At 39.1% G+C, this 16920-nt stretch overlaps 1 protein-coding gene across 1 annotated transcript; it reads left to right on the top strand.

Moving 5' to 3' along the window:
• Positions 1-981: 981 nt before the first annotated feature.
• sec62 (SEC62 homolog, preprotein translocation factor) lies at positions 982-15892 on the top strand. The gene is made up of 8 exons (XM_049598336.1): positions 982-1058; positions 6274-6382; positions 8506-8611; positions 9395-9620; positions 10481-10576; positions 11882-11942; positions 12077-12196; positions 12797-15892. Exons 1-8 carry the CDS (start codon positions 1023-1025, stop codon positions 13327-13329), a joined length of 1287 nt encoding a protein of 428 aa, XP_049454293.1. The 5' UTR covers positions 982-1022; the 3' UTR covers positions 13330-15892.
• Positions 15893-16920: the final 1028 nt, after the last annotated feature.

Genomic DNA, 16920 nt, shown 5'->3' on the forward strand with positions numbered 1-16920 from the left:
TTTCTCCAAAACAAACGGACTGATGATTGCAAACCGGTAAAATCACTGAATTAAGCAGTTTCAAGTTACAAATCAGTGTTTGTCCGACACTGTTTGGCATGTCAAAGAGGGACCGCTAGCCCAGCACCTGCTAATGTGTGCTCACCTTTTTACCCAGATGTCCTCAGATTCAGATATTCAGGAGGTTTTTACCATGAGCCAACAAAAATATGATTCCACACAGGAAAACAAATTTACTGTATTATTTTCCACTTCTGCTAATATATCCCCTACATCCTACACACTGGACCTATAAAATATCAACCCAAGACATGGCAAAATTTTAATCCAATCCATTCACACTGTATGGCAATAATTTGTGAGGAAGTCTGCTGCCTGGACTGCTGCTGCAATCATGTTTTCCCATCTCTCCAGCTGTTTATGCTTCATGAGAGCTCTCTAAATCTGCCTTTTTCTTCAGTGAGAACATTTTTATGGCCCAAATGCTGTCTGCGCTGCTCTGAGAGGTGCAGAAGCAGGGCTTTTTGTGTTATTAATGACAAACACTGAGCCTTGGGAGTTGGATATGCTGTGGCCAGGGTCTCTCACTGTTCTGAGTGTGTCTGAACATGTTTGTCTCTGTGTGTACCTGTGTGTGCTTCTATAAGAGGGCTCTGCTTCCTGCCTTTGCTTCAAATAGCAGAAAACGGTAATGGTCACGTAGGCTATAGTACAAGTAGGCTACCTCAAAAAAAGGCTTCAGTACATGAGTAAATGTTCTTAGCTACTTTCAACCACTGCTTATGAATATATTGTAAATAAAATTCAAAGGTAATAATATGGATATATATGCATAATAATAGAAATTGTGCTACAAAACAGCAACAAAAAGACACTAAGTCCATACTGTTTGTTTAACTGTCTCAGTTATGAATGAAATTATCGTTTGCTTTTTTAACCGTTAATCACTTGGTCTCGCGATACTACACGCTCCATGCGCGTGCGCAGCCCCGCGCACGTCAGAGTAGCTGAGTTGGAGGATCATGGCGGAGCGCAGGAGGCACAAGAAGCGGATCCAGGTAACACCTCTCAATTCATAGAAATTACTGCCCGTGCAAGCTCAGAGGCAGCGAGTAAAAACCGTGTGCGGGTTTACGACCTGTTGCGGGTTGTTCGCTAGTGGCAGCATCCTCGTGGGGAGCCGTTAACCGGCGGCAGATGAAGCTAGATGTTAGCTAACGGTAGCTAGCATTAGCTGGCTAGCGAAAACAAATGTTAGTATTTGTGTTTTAATGACACGTTTCAGAGGTAGATATTATTTGCATTGCCTGTAGCACTCACGCTGATATACATATATGACTGGTGCTGTTACATTTTGTACTGAGCCGTCTCCACAGTCCACCATCTTTATTCTGCTAGAACTGGCTGTAAACGTTTTTCTGGCTAAGCTGCGTCAGCTCTAACCAGACGTGTTTACATAACGTGAGGCAATCTGCGAGAATTTTAATTAATGAGTCAACACATTACATTATAATGTAACTTATTGTGCAGGTAGCAGCAAATTAGTGTGGTAACTGGAGCGCTATAAAGACAAAAGCATTGATGTCTGCTGAAGCAACAGTTTACAGAGTGGCTACAGGTCAGTCAACTTAGACACGACTCCTGAGCATGTTAAAGTAAGTGTCAGGAGTTAGATTTTTGAATTTTAAGCCTTAATTAAACCATGACACATTTATGTTTGTAACACCGAAGCCAGCCACCGGGGAAGAGCACCTCAAGGGGACATGAACAGGCTCCCATTTCAGTTGTCCATCGACGTATATGCATACAATCTAAATTAGCAAGAACTTTATTTGAACTCAGTTCAATTATTGTCAGATGATTAATGCTAGACATGAGCTGTGACCCAGGTTCATACTTTAAACTAGTTCTGATCAGGTTTGGGTTTGTTGTGTGATAAATCTGGCAAGGGGACAAAATAAAGAATACTCAAATATGTTAGTATTTATAGTGGAAAAAACAAAGTAGTGGATAGAAGGAAGGCAGCTCACAGTTGGTAATAATAGGACCAATTAAACTGTACACCGAGCTGCCACAGCATTAAAACCACTGACAGATGAAGTGAATAACATTGATCATCTCCTTACAATGCAACATTTTGCTGGGAAACCTTGGGCTCTGGCATTCATGTGGATGCCATCTGACACGTTCCACCCCCCAGAACAGAATACTGTTGCAGACGCAGTAACCCCCTCATGGCAACAGCACTCGCTGATGGCAGTGGCCCCCCCGGCAGGATAATGCGTCATGCCACACCGCAAAAATTGTTTGGGAATGGTCCGAGGAATGTAACAACAAGATCAAGGCGTCATCCTGGCCTCCAAACTCCCCATATCCCAATCCATTTGATCATCTGTGGGTCATGCTGGTACCACATCTCACAACCCACAGGACTCAATGGATCTGCAGCCAGACACCACAAGACACCTCTCAGAGGTCTTGTGTCCATGCCTTGACAGGTTAGAGCCAAGTCCAATCCAAGGAGTCCCCACTGTGGATTGGGGAGTACCTCTTGGATACCGCATGTCCCACACGCTCCACACACAAATGCTTGATTGGATTGGAACCCGGGGACTTTGGAGGCCAGGTTGACATCTTGAGCTATTTGTAACGTTCTCTTAGGCCACTCCTGAATAGTTTTTGTAGTGTGTCATGGTGCATTGTCCTGCTGGGGAGGCACTGCCATCGGGAAGTGCTGTTGCCATGAGGGGACATACTTAGTTTGCAACTGCAATGATGTTTGGCCGGAAGGAACGTGTCAAGCGGCATCCACATAAATGCCAGGACTCAAGGTTTCCTGCAGAACATTGCATTCTAACGAGATGATCAATTTTAATCACTTCAAACCCCAGTGGTTTTATTGTTTCAGCTATGTTAATTGTATACTAGTTCTAACCATACTAGAAGGGATTATTAAAGTACGTACATACAGCTAGTAAGTAGTGTGATAAATGGGACACAGCAGTAATATCCTACAAAGCAGTGGGATAAACTAAGCTGAGCTGTTTTTACTCCATGTGCTATAATTGTAGATTAATGATAGTGTTGTATTCGCCTTTTGTGCATTTAAGCTCGGCTGCATAACAACACATACTATGAGTGGTCCACAGTTTAAGAGGCCTGTTCGTCACCAACATCATCAGTCTGCATAACACAGTTACCTGTTTGTTTTTTTAGCTCAGTTTCTCTTGATTACTAAAAAACATTTGATTGTGCTCTACCTTACACCAAATATGGGCTGTATTGGAATTGTAGTCAGGGAATGTCACTTGGATAAATATTTAGTTACCGATTTATGGAGTACATCTAGCTGAAACTAATGCTCTCTAATTCAGCAGCCCTGCAATAAATCCTACATTCATGGTGTTTCAGTTTCTGTTAAAGCAGCTTTAGAAATGTTTATATAAATGAAGACTAAACATTAGCCTCTAATGTATTACACGTCTCAGTCTAACAGTTTAACAGCACAAAAAAACTACGGCCTCCAAAAGTAACATTTTAACTCTCATGAAGGCAGGATTTGTTACATTATATAGTTGTAGCTAGGTGTACCTAATGTACCACCAACTAGGTGTAGTACTCTTGCCCATCCCAGTTCAGCCACCTGACAAACACATGCTGTTTATCTCATTTATAAGCATACCTAAAACCAAAAGAAGGTATCACCAACCTCACCACTCTACATTACACACAGCTTTACTTTATTTTTGAAATACCTCTTGTTTGTGCTTTACATCACAGCATTCAAGGATTGACATGAAGCCAAGACGATTATTTCAATGTGCACTTGGTTCACTTCGATAGCTAATGCTGTCTAATTCAACAGACCTGCAATAATTAAATCCTACATCCATGTAGGTTGTAACATTCAGTTCTGAGTGATTTTCTACTGTGATAAAATCGAAGAAGTAGACTAGATTTAAGAAACACTTCTCAGTATAATGCATATGGTTCAACAGCAGCCCCAGAAACTACATCTTACAAAAGGATTATAAAGGTGAAATAAAACCTCCCTGAAAAAGCTGCAACTTCATAACCTTCATGTAGGTTGGACTTACTACAGGGCTGTTGCATTAGTTCGAGGTGGGTGTTCCCTAATAAACCACCCATCTAAATATAAGTCTCTGCATGTTCAAGTTTAGTTGCATAACAACACATACTGTTATCTCTTTATGTCTTTAAAGAGGCTCCCTAAGATCACCACACTACATTACACAATAGTTATCTCCTTTTACGACATGATTCCTCTGAAGTATTCGTGTGCTGTTTACCACTGTGTCTTACAGTATTCAAGTGTTGAAATGAGATGCATTTCTAGCCAAAACTGTTACTTGGATATTGACTTGAAGGACTGGTGCTTTGGACTTGGTGTGCAGTAGTAACACATCCTCACATACTATGGCTGTTAGAGCAGAGCAGCTAATCCTCATGTGATCATGCCAGGTAGATCATATAGACGGTGAAAGGGGGCTTTCCATTTACTGGTCTCATGTAACTGAGCAGTGTGACTGATACCTGTTTCTTTAAACAAAGGCTTGTTTGATGGCCTAGTCTTCCTCATGTTGCTGGCCAGAGCCAGCTGGACTGGATAAAGCAGCACTGACTCTCATTGTGCTGATGCTCTCATTCCCTGCGTGTTGGCATGTGGTTTAGTGCTGCAGGCGGGCAGACAGTACAGATGTTGTGAGGAGGGAGGAAGAGTTTGGTCACTCTGTTATTGCTACAGATGAACATTTGCAGTTTATGACACTGGGTGTATAAAGTAGACAAAGTTTACCTGACTCTGGAGGCTTTTACTGAGTCACTCAGATTTCAACAGTATTTGAACCACATTTTGTTAGATAGATATGATCACAAAATGAAACTTAAAAGTTTTTTGCTAAATAGATTGTTTTCTGTTGATTGGCCAGAGAGTAAATTTCCACAGCCACAGATGTCAACAACCCTACAGATACATCTGTTTTGTTCTTTTTGTGATGGACAGTAAAATATTCATGATTGATCCTACAAATGTAGTATGGATGTGGTCAGATAAAATTAAACAGCTGTCAGTAACTTTTGGACTTTTTATACTGATTGATTCCTGATTTTATTTGGCTGTTTTGGACATTGCTGGAAATCAATGAGAAGGACTGGGTTTATGGTAATATTAGCTTAAATGTAATGTTACGCTTTTGAAAAACCTACATTTATCAGGCATTTAATTCACTGCAAAACCGACACTTTAATCAAGTTATATTAAATCTCAGTTTTCTAGTTTTGACAAATATTCACATAATTGTATAAATGTAGCAATTTAAAATCAGTTGCTTTAGATTAAATCACCCACAACACCTGCTTTCACATCACAAGAGTTGACCTCAATAAAAGGCACACTTACAAAGTGCACTGCAGTGCAGAAACCCTGATACAGATACTTCTTTTTTAGGGCTACATATGATATGCAAAATAAATACATTGCTATGATTTTGACAGATATTGTGCTTGCAATGTGAGTCACGATTTTACTGAAATATAAAAATTATGATACTGTGATTTTTACTAGGGTCTGTACCAAACAAGCATGTTCCCTCATTTCTAAGAATATGATTTTATTGGTCAGGGCATCTCTGTAGCACAATGCTTTATACATAATGGCATGTTGTGGCACAGTTTACCCTTATCGAAAAATTGTGGCTCCTACAGTTTGGACATTGCACTTGGCCATATTGCAATTGCGATAATAATTTGATTAATCGTGTGGCCACTTTCTTTACATTAAGCTTGTTGAGCAAGACTTGACTTAATACTCTATTTTTAATATAGCCATAGTTTTTCGTGTTATGGTGTTGTGTTGACATGACCCTACAGTATAATCCGGTGTGCAGTAACAATAATAATAGTACTGCAGATCAATCGTACCATTATTTTTTGCAGGGTTAAAGCATTATGTTGACAGATGTTGTGCATTTCAACAGATGTTGCTATATCATAATAAATAGTCCTAATTTTCTTGATACTGATAAATGTAATGTCAAGCTTTTTTTAATACGTGAATATGAGTTTATTATTTTTCCTTACTTGTGTTGACTCATGCTGGATATGTTTGCCCTGTCCTAGATGTAGCTGTAAAATTTGCTATTGGTTCTCTGTCTGTAGTTCAATGCTAGATTATAGTAGAGCATCACTGCCTGACTGTGATGTTGTTTTTCTGTGTGAATATTTATGTGTGTGTTTGTCTGGCTTGCCCTGCAGGAGGTGAGTGAGCCCACCAAGGAGGAGAAGGCGGTGGCCAAGTACCTCAGATTCAACTGCCCCACCAAGTCTACCAACATGATGGGCCACCGAGTCGACTATTTTATTGGTTAGTGCTCAGCTGTGGGATGTTAGGCAAGAGGTGAAACACACAACACCTTGCCACATGGGGTGGAGTGTGAATCAAGAGATCAAACCCTCCCCTGTGTTTGTTTTCAGACACACAGCCAGTTGCGTTTACTGAACAGAGATTCAGCTGCATTTGATTTTGTCACAGTAAATAAAAACCTTTTGTAGTGTTGGGTCGAACTGTGCCACATTACTGAGGAGTTGCCAAATTCTTAAACAAATGTTTCCACTGGAGTCTCATTTACCGACCCGATCCTCCCACACAGTATGTATAATGGTGTTGTTCTGTGGCATGATGTTGGGAAATGCTGTTTGCTCAGTAGTTTTGGGTAGACTAAGTAGTGACTGCTGAGGCCGCTTATTGCTCTCATCACCATCACATGACCTTACAGTTGCTTACCTTTGCTGTGGACAGCTGTCTACAGTCTGACAGTCCTGACCACGGTCTGCATCTGGACCCAGCCCAGACCTCGTGTTATGAATGCAACACGTTATGAAGTGTCTCTGTTTTAAATTATTTTTCTCTTGATCAATAAATTATTTGTGAGTTTGAATATACAGTGTAGCTGGAGATCATTCACAGTGATCCTGTCCCCAGATGATTGTGGGTTTAATTTCCATATCGTTGACATTGCTGTCATGGCAACGTCAGCTGCTGGAGAGATCTGTGTGTTGCTACTGCCAAGTTCAAGCATTAACATTACTCCCGAGACTTTGCTATCAGCTCTTAAATCACAGATACAGAGTATGTCTCAGTTTCTCCAGCACACTATTTCTAAAACTAGTCTAGATGTAGTTGTAAGAATATGTCTGAGTCAGATATAGTAACTGTCCGAGCCGTGTCTGCCTCAGTTTTAATTAATTGCAATGACAAAGTAGAGTCAGTTGGTGACAAGTAACACTTTTTCACCACAGAGGTTAAGATGTAGTCGTCTAAAAAGAGAAAAGAAAAAGAGAAAGGAAAAGGTGACCATGAAAACAAAGTATTCAGAGAGGAGTGAGTGGACAAATGTGCATTTATTTTGTTTCTCCCACTAGATTTAAATGTATTTTGGCCATCTTGACTGTCTTGAACTTGAATGTATGTTGCTTAAAAGGTGTAATTGGGTTGATGAAATGTTATTTTGTTATCACCAATCATTCCAAAACTTCTAACCTTGAATAAAAATCAGATGCAGACCTTTGAGTAATAAGTGTGAGACTCCCTGTGCAGCCACTATTCAGTTTGTTAGTATCATCACTGTCAGGTGAAGGGATAAGTACACGTTCTTAAAGTGGCTGTGAGCAATATTTTTGCAATAAGAATGTAGCAAATTAAACTATAAAAGAGGTGCTAGTCATGAACTCAGTGATTCTGCTGTTCTACTTGGTTTTACGCAGCTTTATAGTGAGTTTCAGCTCATTGTTTCGCTATTTAGCTGCAAATTTACCATTTTGGTTCACTCTGACTGCTCTCATAGCACCATTTTCAGCCACAGCAGGTTGCCTTTTTTAGTCAAAACCTCATAAAAAAACACTTTACACTACCTGTTCAACAGGAATCAACATGCAGAGGCAGTGACCAGCTGATGAGCACAGTGGAGTGAGCTGCTTAACAGCCAAATATCCCTCTTGAGGAGTTAGTAGAGACCAGAAACAGAGAGAAAAGATACTGATTATGTTACTTAATTCATCAGGTGGATGGAACCCTAAATGAATGATCATGTCGCTCTGTGACTGCTGGATGTTTAAATAAGCAGCTGTTTGCTCAGGAGTTAGCAGTATCATCGTATAAAGTGATGATGTGTCAATGTTGTGTTCACAGTTTGGTTCTACTGCTCCAAAAGTTGCAAAAATCAACAATCATATGTTTTAAAGTTAAAGAGAAGGAAATTTTAAATGTCATTCCAGTTTACATTAAATTCCATTTTTAAATGTATTGGAGTCCAATCAATAAGCTGGGTGCACATTAACCTAGTGAATTTTGATTCAACACAGGCCTCTGCACTGCTGATTAAAAAGTATAATAACACAGAATACAATGATCATGGCTGCATGGCATTTTTGACCCAATATCAATCTCTGTTTTTGTAATGTTGTCCGTCTCTGTGTCCCCACCTTTAGCCTCCAAGGCAGTGGACTGTCTGCTGGACTCCAAGTGGGCCAAAGCTAAGAAGGGAGAGGAGGCGCTGTTTACCACCAGGGAGTCTGTGTTGGATTACTGCAACAGGTTCGCTGCGTAACACACTTTGCGTAATACACTTTGCTACACCTCTGATGTTGTAGATAAAAAAACATTTGTCATATGCAGGATTTCATTCTAAAATAAAGTATCTAAGTTTTTTTATTCATACACTTTCAATATGGTGAATGGTATGTAGGATTATTTATACGATCAATTAATTTTACTGATTGTTTTCTTGATTTATCCAGTAATTTGTTGGTCTATGAAATGTTTGAAAACAATGAAAACAGTCTGACGCATTTTGCCAAAACCTAAGGTGATGCCTTCATAGTGTTACATATTCAGTTTACAATCATAGAGGATGACAAACCCCAGCAAGTATCGACGTTTGGAAGTGGGAACTAACGAGTTTTTGGTGTTACTGCTCAAAAAGAGACTTCAAAAATGTATTATCAAAACAGATGCTGAGCCCTGCAGGCATGAAACTACAATTTAAATAAATTTCTTTCAGTCTTGCTGAGCAACCAACAGATGGGACATGCAAATGCCAGGCTGAAATATTTGCATTTTGAGATAAAATCCTTCACATGACCTTTGAGTCTGAGCACACTGATGTTGATTTAAACTAAAACATTATTTATAATTATTATTCCCACCTGATCACTCCAAAGACATGTTAGTTATCACTGCTCACTGGTCTGTATAGTTAAGCCTTGCCATAATAGCTTATCATAGGGCTTAGGAGGTTATTCACTGAGTGCTGATCCTTTTCTAGAGCACAAACTTCTTGTGTTTATTTGAATAACCAGTTATCCTCCTCCTCTGTAGACTCCTAAAGAAGCAGTTCTTCCACCGGGCTCTCAAAGTGATGAAGAAAAAACCTGAGAAAGACACCAAGAAGGAGAAAGAAAAAGAGAAAGAAAAGGAAAAAGAGAAGGAGAAAGAGAAGGAGAAGACCAAGGGTGACAGCGGCAAAGAGGAGGAGAAAAAAGGGAAGAAGGAGAAAGAGAAGAAAAAAGAGTCTGAGGTGGCTGAAATCAAGAAAGAGAAGAGTGTACGTTACCCAACACTGTTTCTTTTAATGTTGACTAAACCCCTGAGATTATTGGGATTATTATTATTATCATTACTATTGTTACCTGCCTTTAAAGGATAGTATTGTCACTGTTGGAGGATTTAGTATACATCAGTATATTTTTATTGTTCTGCTTTGACAGTGGGATCTATCTGAACAGGGTAATCAGTGTTGCACAGGTTACACTTTTGTATGTTTGTTTAATGACCGGTCAGTTGCCTTGACACCGCGGAGCCTGACAGTAAATGGGTAGATATTAACTTTGCTGTGGACAGATCTTTAGAAATCCTGGAAAGAAGCAGCTCAGTGTGTTCATGGTGTCAGGTCTGGGTCAGTAAAAAGGGAAACCATGATCAAGTAGAAAATTTACCAGTTAGGTTTTTATCGGCCAAATGCCAGTTTGAGTTAATAGTCTGACCGGCCAACTATAACCAGCTGAATTGCTGCATTGATTGCAGACCATCTAATAACATCAACACTCGAAGGAAACGTTTGACAGTTTGGGAAAGCCTGTCATTCTCACACCAGTTTTTGTACAGAGTAAATAGAAGACACATAAAGTGTTAGCTTGTGAGCTGGTAGGTGGATTTTGTTTCCTTTCAGACACAGCCAGGCTAGCTGTTACCCCTGTTTCCAGTCTTTGTGCTAAGCTAAGCTAACTCGCTGCTGGCTATAGCTTCATATTTACCGTACAGATATGAGAGTGGTACCAATGTTCTCAACCAATTCTCATCAAGAAAGTGAATAAGCATATAGATCACACTGCAAAAAAAGGATTTGTAAGTCAAGGATAGATTTTATATAAAATATTTGTATTTTTAAATTATATGTTTTCATAGGATGACAGCCCTGGAACCCCCAAGAAGAAGAAAGAGGTGAAGAAGAAGTTTAAACTGGAGCCTCATGAAGATCAGCTTTTTCTAGATGGAAATGAAGTGAGTGTGTGTAGAGGATAAATATACTGTGTATGTACGTGTGTGTGTGTGTGTGTGTGTGTGTGTGTGTGTGTGTGTGTGTGTATAGTCCAAAAGTCTGTGACCACTAGGCAAGATTGGTTAGGAATGAAACACCTTTTTTTTTCAATACAAATGCTAATATCAGCTTAACAATTTGAGTGAAAAGTTGAATATTTGAAAAGTTTAGCCTACATGAGTTTCAGTATGTCTTAGCATTTGGTACGTCCCCCTTTTGCTTTGATGACAGCATGCACTCGAGCTAGCATGAAATCCACAAGTTGGGGCAAAACCTGATGACCTGTGTTATCCCAGCATGATTTGAGAATGCTCCAAAGAGCTTCTTGTGTTGCCACAGGGCTTTCTCAGTGTTCAGGTGCCTCCATGTATGTTCAGTGTGGTGTAGGTCAGGTCACTGTGGAGTTAAGTCCATGACAGTCAGGACTCTGGGAGCTTCTTTGGTCTTCATGGTAAATGGAGTGGACTTGCACTTGTATAGCACCTTTCTTGTCATCTGAACACTCAAAGCATTTTTACCCTACATCTCACATTCATACACAGGTGGTTGAGGCTACCATACAAGGTGCTCATCAGTTAAAGTCATTCATACGCCCAAGTTCACTTCGACATGCGGACTGGAGGAGCTAGGCATCATGGATGACCTGCTCTTCCTCCTGAGCCAGCCAGTCAACTAGTTCTTCCAAAGCATTTTAGATTTCCACATACAACCCCCTCAAAAACTTTTAGTCTAGCCATGATTTGACCCTGAAAATGCTCAGAATAACAATTTGAATTCTAACACTTTGGCTTAGTTCTGATGCCATGTTTCCAATTATCACAGTGCTGCCTGTCAAATAATGATCTGCTGGAAACTTGAGGCACAGACGCATTTATAACCAGTCAACACTGGCTGCAAGTTGAATGAGCCTCAGATGAGGAGGTCAAGTCCACCTGAGTGTCGTCTGAACCCATCTGAACACATGCTTCAATGGAAAGAATACAATGAAATCTGCCTTTTTGTACAGAAGAGTTAAGTTGGTTAGAATTTGGTTGCTCACCTAAAAATGGTGCAGGATCTTAAATATTTTTTCTTCATGTAACATGTCATAACATGTTTCTGAATGTTTGCGCATGTTTCTGCATCCTCAAAGTTTCTAATTATTTGAAGGGTTAATGTGAATATGACAGATTTTAATGTGGTCTTAGAGTTTTTTGTGCTTGTGTGTGTAGAGAAATGTTTGTGATCCTGAAATGCTTCTAATCACAAACTGTGTCTCCTTTCTTCAGGTGTATGTGTGGATTTACGATCCTGTTCATTTCAAGACATTTGCCATGGGACTGATACTCGGTGAGTCAGTGGCTGAAAATCATAAATGGAGTTCTTCTGAACAAGAACTGAATGGAGGGCTACTTGTTACTGATTGCAGCTGATTTTTACTTTTTTGTTCTCACACCATCTGTGCGTGTGTGTTTGTCTTTCAGTTATTGCTGTGATAGCAGCCACTCTGTTCCCACTGTGGCCAGCAGAAATGCGTGTAGGAGTTTACTATCTAAGTGTCGCAGCAGGCTGCTTTGTGGCTAGTATATTGCTTCTTGCTGTAGGTAAGTACATGTACTCTAGATTCCTGCATTAAGTTCCTGCATTTAATTAAACGCTTGTCTAATGCAATACTTCCACTGTGTGTACAGCAAAGGTTTCCAGCTTTTTTTCTCTTGTGACACCTTTAATATCCATGTGCGATCCCTTGTCACCAGTTGTGTATTTCTACTGGTTGAGACTAGTTCAAACAATTAACTTTATCTTGTTTTATTCAAATAGTTTTTGAATCTTAAAGAAGAAAAAATAGTTCACAAGAATAAAAAGCAAATATTAAGAGTTTGGTATGTTTCAAAATAAGATAGTTCATACAAAGTCTCCTCCAAACAATCTAAAAGCAAATGTGTTTATAGCATGTTTAAAAAAAAAAAACTGACATCATTGAAAGACAGGATTAATGTGATTCATCATTCTAATGAGGATTGCAAAGTCTCTAACCCCCATGACCTCAGTAATACAACTTAATTTAATAACAGTGTTGAAGACAAACATTCAGTCACAGGTGAACAGCAGGGGGTTTAACATAGATTTTCATGCCACTAAAGTTAAAGACATGTGTTTGATATATGTAAATTGATCCCACTGATTGTTACCTCTCTCTTTAGCCCGCTGCATCCTCTTCCTGATCATCTGGCTGGTGACCGGCGGCCGCCACCACTTCTGGTTCCTCCCCAACTTGACGGCCGACGTCGGTTTCATCGACTCATTCAGGCCGCTCTACACTCACGAGTACAAAGGACCACGAGCCAGCAGCAAGAAGGGCTCGGACAAGATGGACGAGAAGGACAACAGCGGCAACAAGGCTCAAAAGTCAGACAGCGACGAGAAGTCGGACAGCGAGAAAAAGGACGGCGATGATGAGGAGGAGGAAGAAGAGGAGGAGTGCAAAGAGGCCGAGGAGGGTAAAGAAGCAGAGGGGGAGGGAACGGGGGCGGACCGCCAGTCAGACACAGACAGCGACCGCCGGGAGGACGAAGGTTCGCAGCACAGCAACGGAAACGACTTTGAGATGATCACCAGGGAGGAGCTGGAGCAGCACACAGAGGAGGAGGAAGAAGAGGAGGAGGAAGACGAGGAGACGCAAAAGAGGAAAGAAGGGGGCGAGAGTGAGACTAAACCCCAGACTGCTGAAACATAAACTCCTTACAATCCCATCACTTCTTTCTCTCTCTGCCCTTCCCTCCCTTCCTCCTGTGATCCCAGGACCTGCTCGTCCGGCCTCTCTGAGCCTGCTGACGCCGAGGAGAGACTCCATCTCTTGTTGTTGAGATCTTCCACTAAACAGTTCCGATAGACCAGTACCGGGATAGACACAACAATGAAAACGTAAATGGCTACGACAATGGGGAAAAAAATTCTAAAAGCAGCCTTATGGCGGATCCTGATTCCTCCCACACAAATGTTATTTATGTTAAAATGAAAACTGCCACCGACATGTTTGCCTGAGGAAGTTGTCAACGTAAAAAATCCATCAGACCAACAACAGACCTGATGGAGGGTTTTCATGTCTTTGTCTGTTTCCTTTCTGTGTTATTTTAACTCAGTATACTTTATTTATGTCCCCTTTTTGGTTACATTTAGATGTTTCATATGTGCGTTCAAAGCTCGAACTTAGCTACCAGAGAGCAGCTATGGTTTCTTTGCCCCTCCTCTTTTTTTCTTCTATTGTCGTCTTTGAGCTCCATGTTGTTGGTACAATCACGTTAGCAAGAAAGCCCCCATTCCGTCACCTTCTTTCGGTGAGGCAGCTACGGCACGCTTCACGTCCTGTTGAATGGCAGCGAGTCTGATAGCTTTCTCAGGCAGCCCTTAAAGCAAACTGACCTGCTTTGAAACCTGAACCAAGCCGGATGGACCAAATCCTGTAGTTTACTCGAAGGAACCTAAACGTCGACCATGTTGTGGCTGGATGGAGTATTACGAAAGCAGAGTAGCACGGCTCCTTGAGGTACTTGCCATTTTCAGTGAGAAAAAAAAGTTCTGTTTTGTTTTTTAAATGGCTGATGATCATAGTGCAATCCTCCACACAGTCTGAAGTAGTTCATGTTTATAATGTGGGACTCATCTTTAAGAGTAAATGTGAGCAACTGGGACACAGCTGGCATACTTAAGTTTCTTTTTTAAAAAAAGATTGCAGCATTTGTTGTACAACTAAATCTAGACAATAATACGTTCACTGATTAAACGTTGCAAACAGAACCAGATATAAAGTAAACTCTAGTGCCAAACACGACTAATAATGATGTTATGCATGCTGATTTAATATGGAGAGTTGAGTGTGAGAGCGAGGGGTACTTTTTTGTCAATTTGTGTCAAACTCCTCAAAACCTTTCGCGTCTTTGGGAAAAAAAATAAAGATTTAAATAAAAAAAGCACAGCACAAAGTTGTTAGTGTAGATATACAAAGATTTTTGGTCTCAATGAAACCGCTTAAAGTTGTTCGCACTAGACTCCCACTCAAACCAGTTCTGTCTGGTCTCGCACAAGCCGTCATGTGTGAAAATAGTGGTGCTGGTCCACTGACCCCACTACAGTTTCATTTCCAGTCAAAGCCTAGTAACTGGCGGCCATGGTCCAAGCTGTTCTTCATATTATCTCCTGGCTAGAAATGTCTTAGATGCTCTTTTTAGTCATAGCGAGGATTATATTTAAGTATAAAAAAAAAAATAGAAATGTATCATTTATATATGGATTCTATTGATATATCAAATATATACATACATTAATTACAGTCTAAGAACTATAAAACTTTTTTTTTTTTTTCATTTTTATTTTGTATTAGGAAAGATAATTTTTATTCCACAGACTTTGTAATGTTCATTTTTGTTTTTATACAATCATAAAGAGCGACTCATTATTTAAACTTAACATTTGGGAGAAGAAAACAGCGGGAATTCATTAGATAAATATTTTTCTGGGTTTTTTTTTTTGTTTTGTTTTGTTTTGTTTTTTACATTAGCCATAACATTGAACATGTTATCTGGTTGGTTTGTTGCCACATCACCACTTCTCTCACTAACAAATGGTCAGTCATTAACCCGATGTTATAAAACCAGTGGCTTGTGTAACACTGTTGGTTCCCACTTAGTCTGACATGGCAAAAACTCTCCTCACAGTGAAACAATATTTTTAATATATTCCACACAGCTTTCTGTACAGTTAATTGTTTTGCCTAAAATTGAACTCACTTAGACTGTATTTAGTAGTTTGTTCTGTCTCCTGTAATCCCGATGAGGTTTGTAGCTCTTTGACTTTCTAACTCACACCTCCACGTTGTTGTTTCTGTTCTAATATATTTGTTTTTTTCTTCCCCAAATGGGCAAAGTGCATCTCTCTGTCCTGAGTTGCCAGTTGCTGTACTCTCAATATTGGCATAACCATTTCACAAAAGAGAAAAAAAATAATAATTCTTCCAATTGTTCTTGACTGTTGCACAGTATCGGTCTGTTGTATATTGTAGTATTATTACTCTCTATGCTGCTGCTTCTCATCGCACATTTCTGGGGGAAATAAAAAGTGAAACTGTAAAACATTCATGTTTTATCTCTGGTCAAAAACTGTGTCTTTTGATCACCTGGTTGTCCACATTTGGATCAATATCATTCTGAAGACTGTCTCATGCAATATTGGAGAATAATTTAATGAAACTGGATGTCTGGAAATATATCTATCTTATCATTGCAATAAAAATATAGAAGGCACACATGTACTGTCTTATTTTCCTGTAATGTATCTTTTCTCTTGGCATTGTTGTATGGAGAAAAAAAAACTGCAACAAAACATCTTCCTGTTTTTGTTTACATGGTTTATATATACTATAATCTGAGAGTCTGAGACTCACAAAGACCATAAACCTTTTGAGCAGTTAGTACTAACCTGCTGCATGCATTTCATTAATATTAATGAGAGTTGAAAACAGTTAATATTTAATGCAGATTATGTAATTTCTTCAAAAAGTTTCATTAGAGGTATTGATAAATATCTCATAAAAGTACTTGTACTGTATGTGGAGCTGAAACTAATTGTTTAAGACTTATTTTTTCAATGAATCGAATTTTGAATTTTTGTTAAATTACAAACACTTGTAGACATAGTATAGCGTGTCACAAAAATGTCTTACAAAGTCATCGTATAGTATGTCAAAAAAAATCATAAAAATGTCTTAGTATAGTTTGTCATAAAAAAGTCACGAGAAAGTCATGGTATAGTATGTCACAAAAAATCATTAAAACAAAGTATAGTTTGTAAAAAAAAAAAAATTTAATTTACTAAAAAAGTCAAAGTACAGTGTCAAAAAAATGTTAGTGTAGTATGTCAAAAAGAAGTCATAGTATAGTATGTCATAAAAAAGTCATAGCATGGTACATCCAAAAAAAAGTCATGGTATAGTATGCCAAAAAAGTCATAGTATAGTATGTCAAAAAAATCATAGTATAGTATGTCATAAAAAAAAAAGTCATAGCATAGTACGTCCAAAAAAAGTCATGGTATAGTATGCCAAAAAAATCATCGTATAGTATGTCAAAAAAAGGCATAGCATAGTATGTAAAAAAAAAAAAAAAAAATCCTAGTATAGTATGCCCACAAAAAAGTAGTATAGTATTAGTATACTATGTCAAAAAAAGTCATAGTATAAATATCAAAAAAAGTCAGTATATAGTATGTCAGAAAAGTCAGTATGGTATGTCAAAAAATCATAGTATAATATGTCAAAAAAAAATCATAGTAT

This window comes from Epinephelus fuscoguttatus, linkage group LG15 (genome assembly GCF_011397635.1).
Source record: "Epinephelus fuscoguttatus linkage group LG15, E.fuscoguttatus.final_Chr_v1".
NCBI classification, from domain to species: Eukaryota; Metazoa; Chordata; class Actinopteri; order Perciformes; family Serranidae; genus Epinephelus; species Epinephelus fuscoguttatus.

Excerpts from the sequence above, each read along its gene's own strand:
- sec62 (XM_049598336.1), top strand. The coding sequence starts at position 1,023 with ATGGCGGAGCGCAGGAGGCACAAGAAGCGGATCCAG. Across the intron at positions 6,383-8,505 it reads CCGAGTCGACTATTTTATTG|CCTCCAAGGCAGTGGACTGT; the intron begins GTTAGTGCTCAG and ends CCCCACCTTTAG. Across the intron at positions 10,577-11,881 it reads TTTTTCTAGATGGAAATGAA|GTGTATGTGTGGATTTACGA; the intron begins GTGAGTGTGTGT and ends TCCTTTCTTCAG.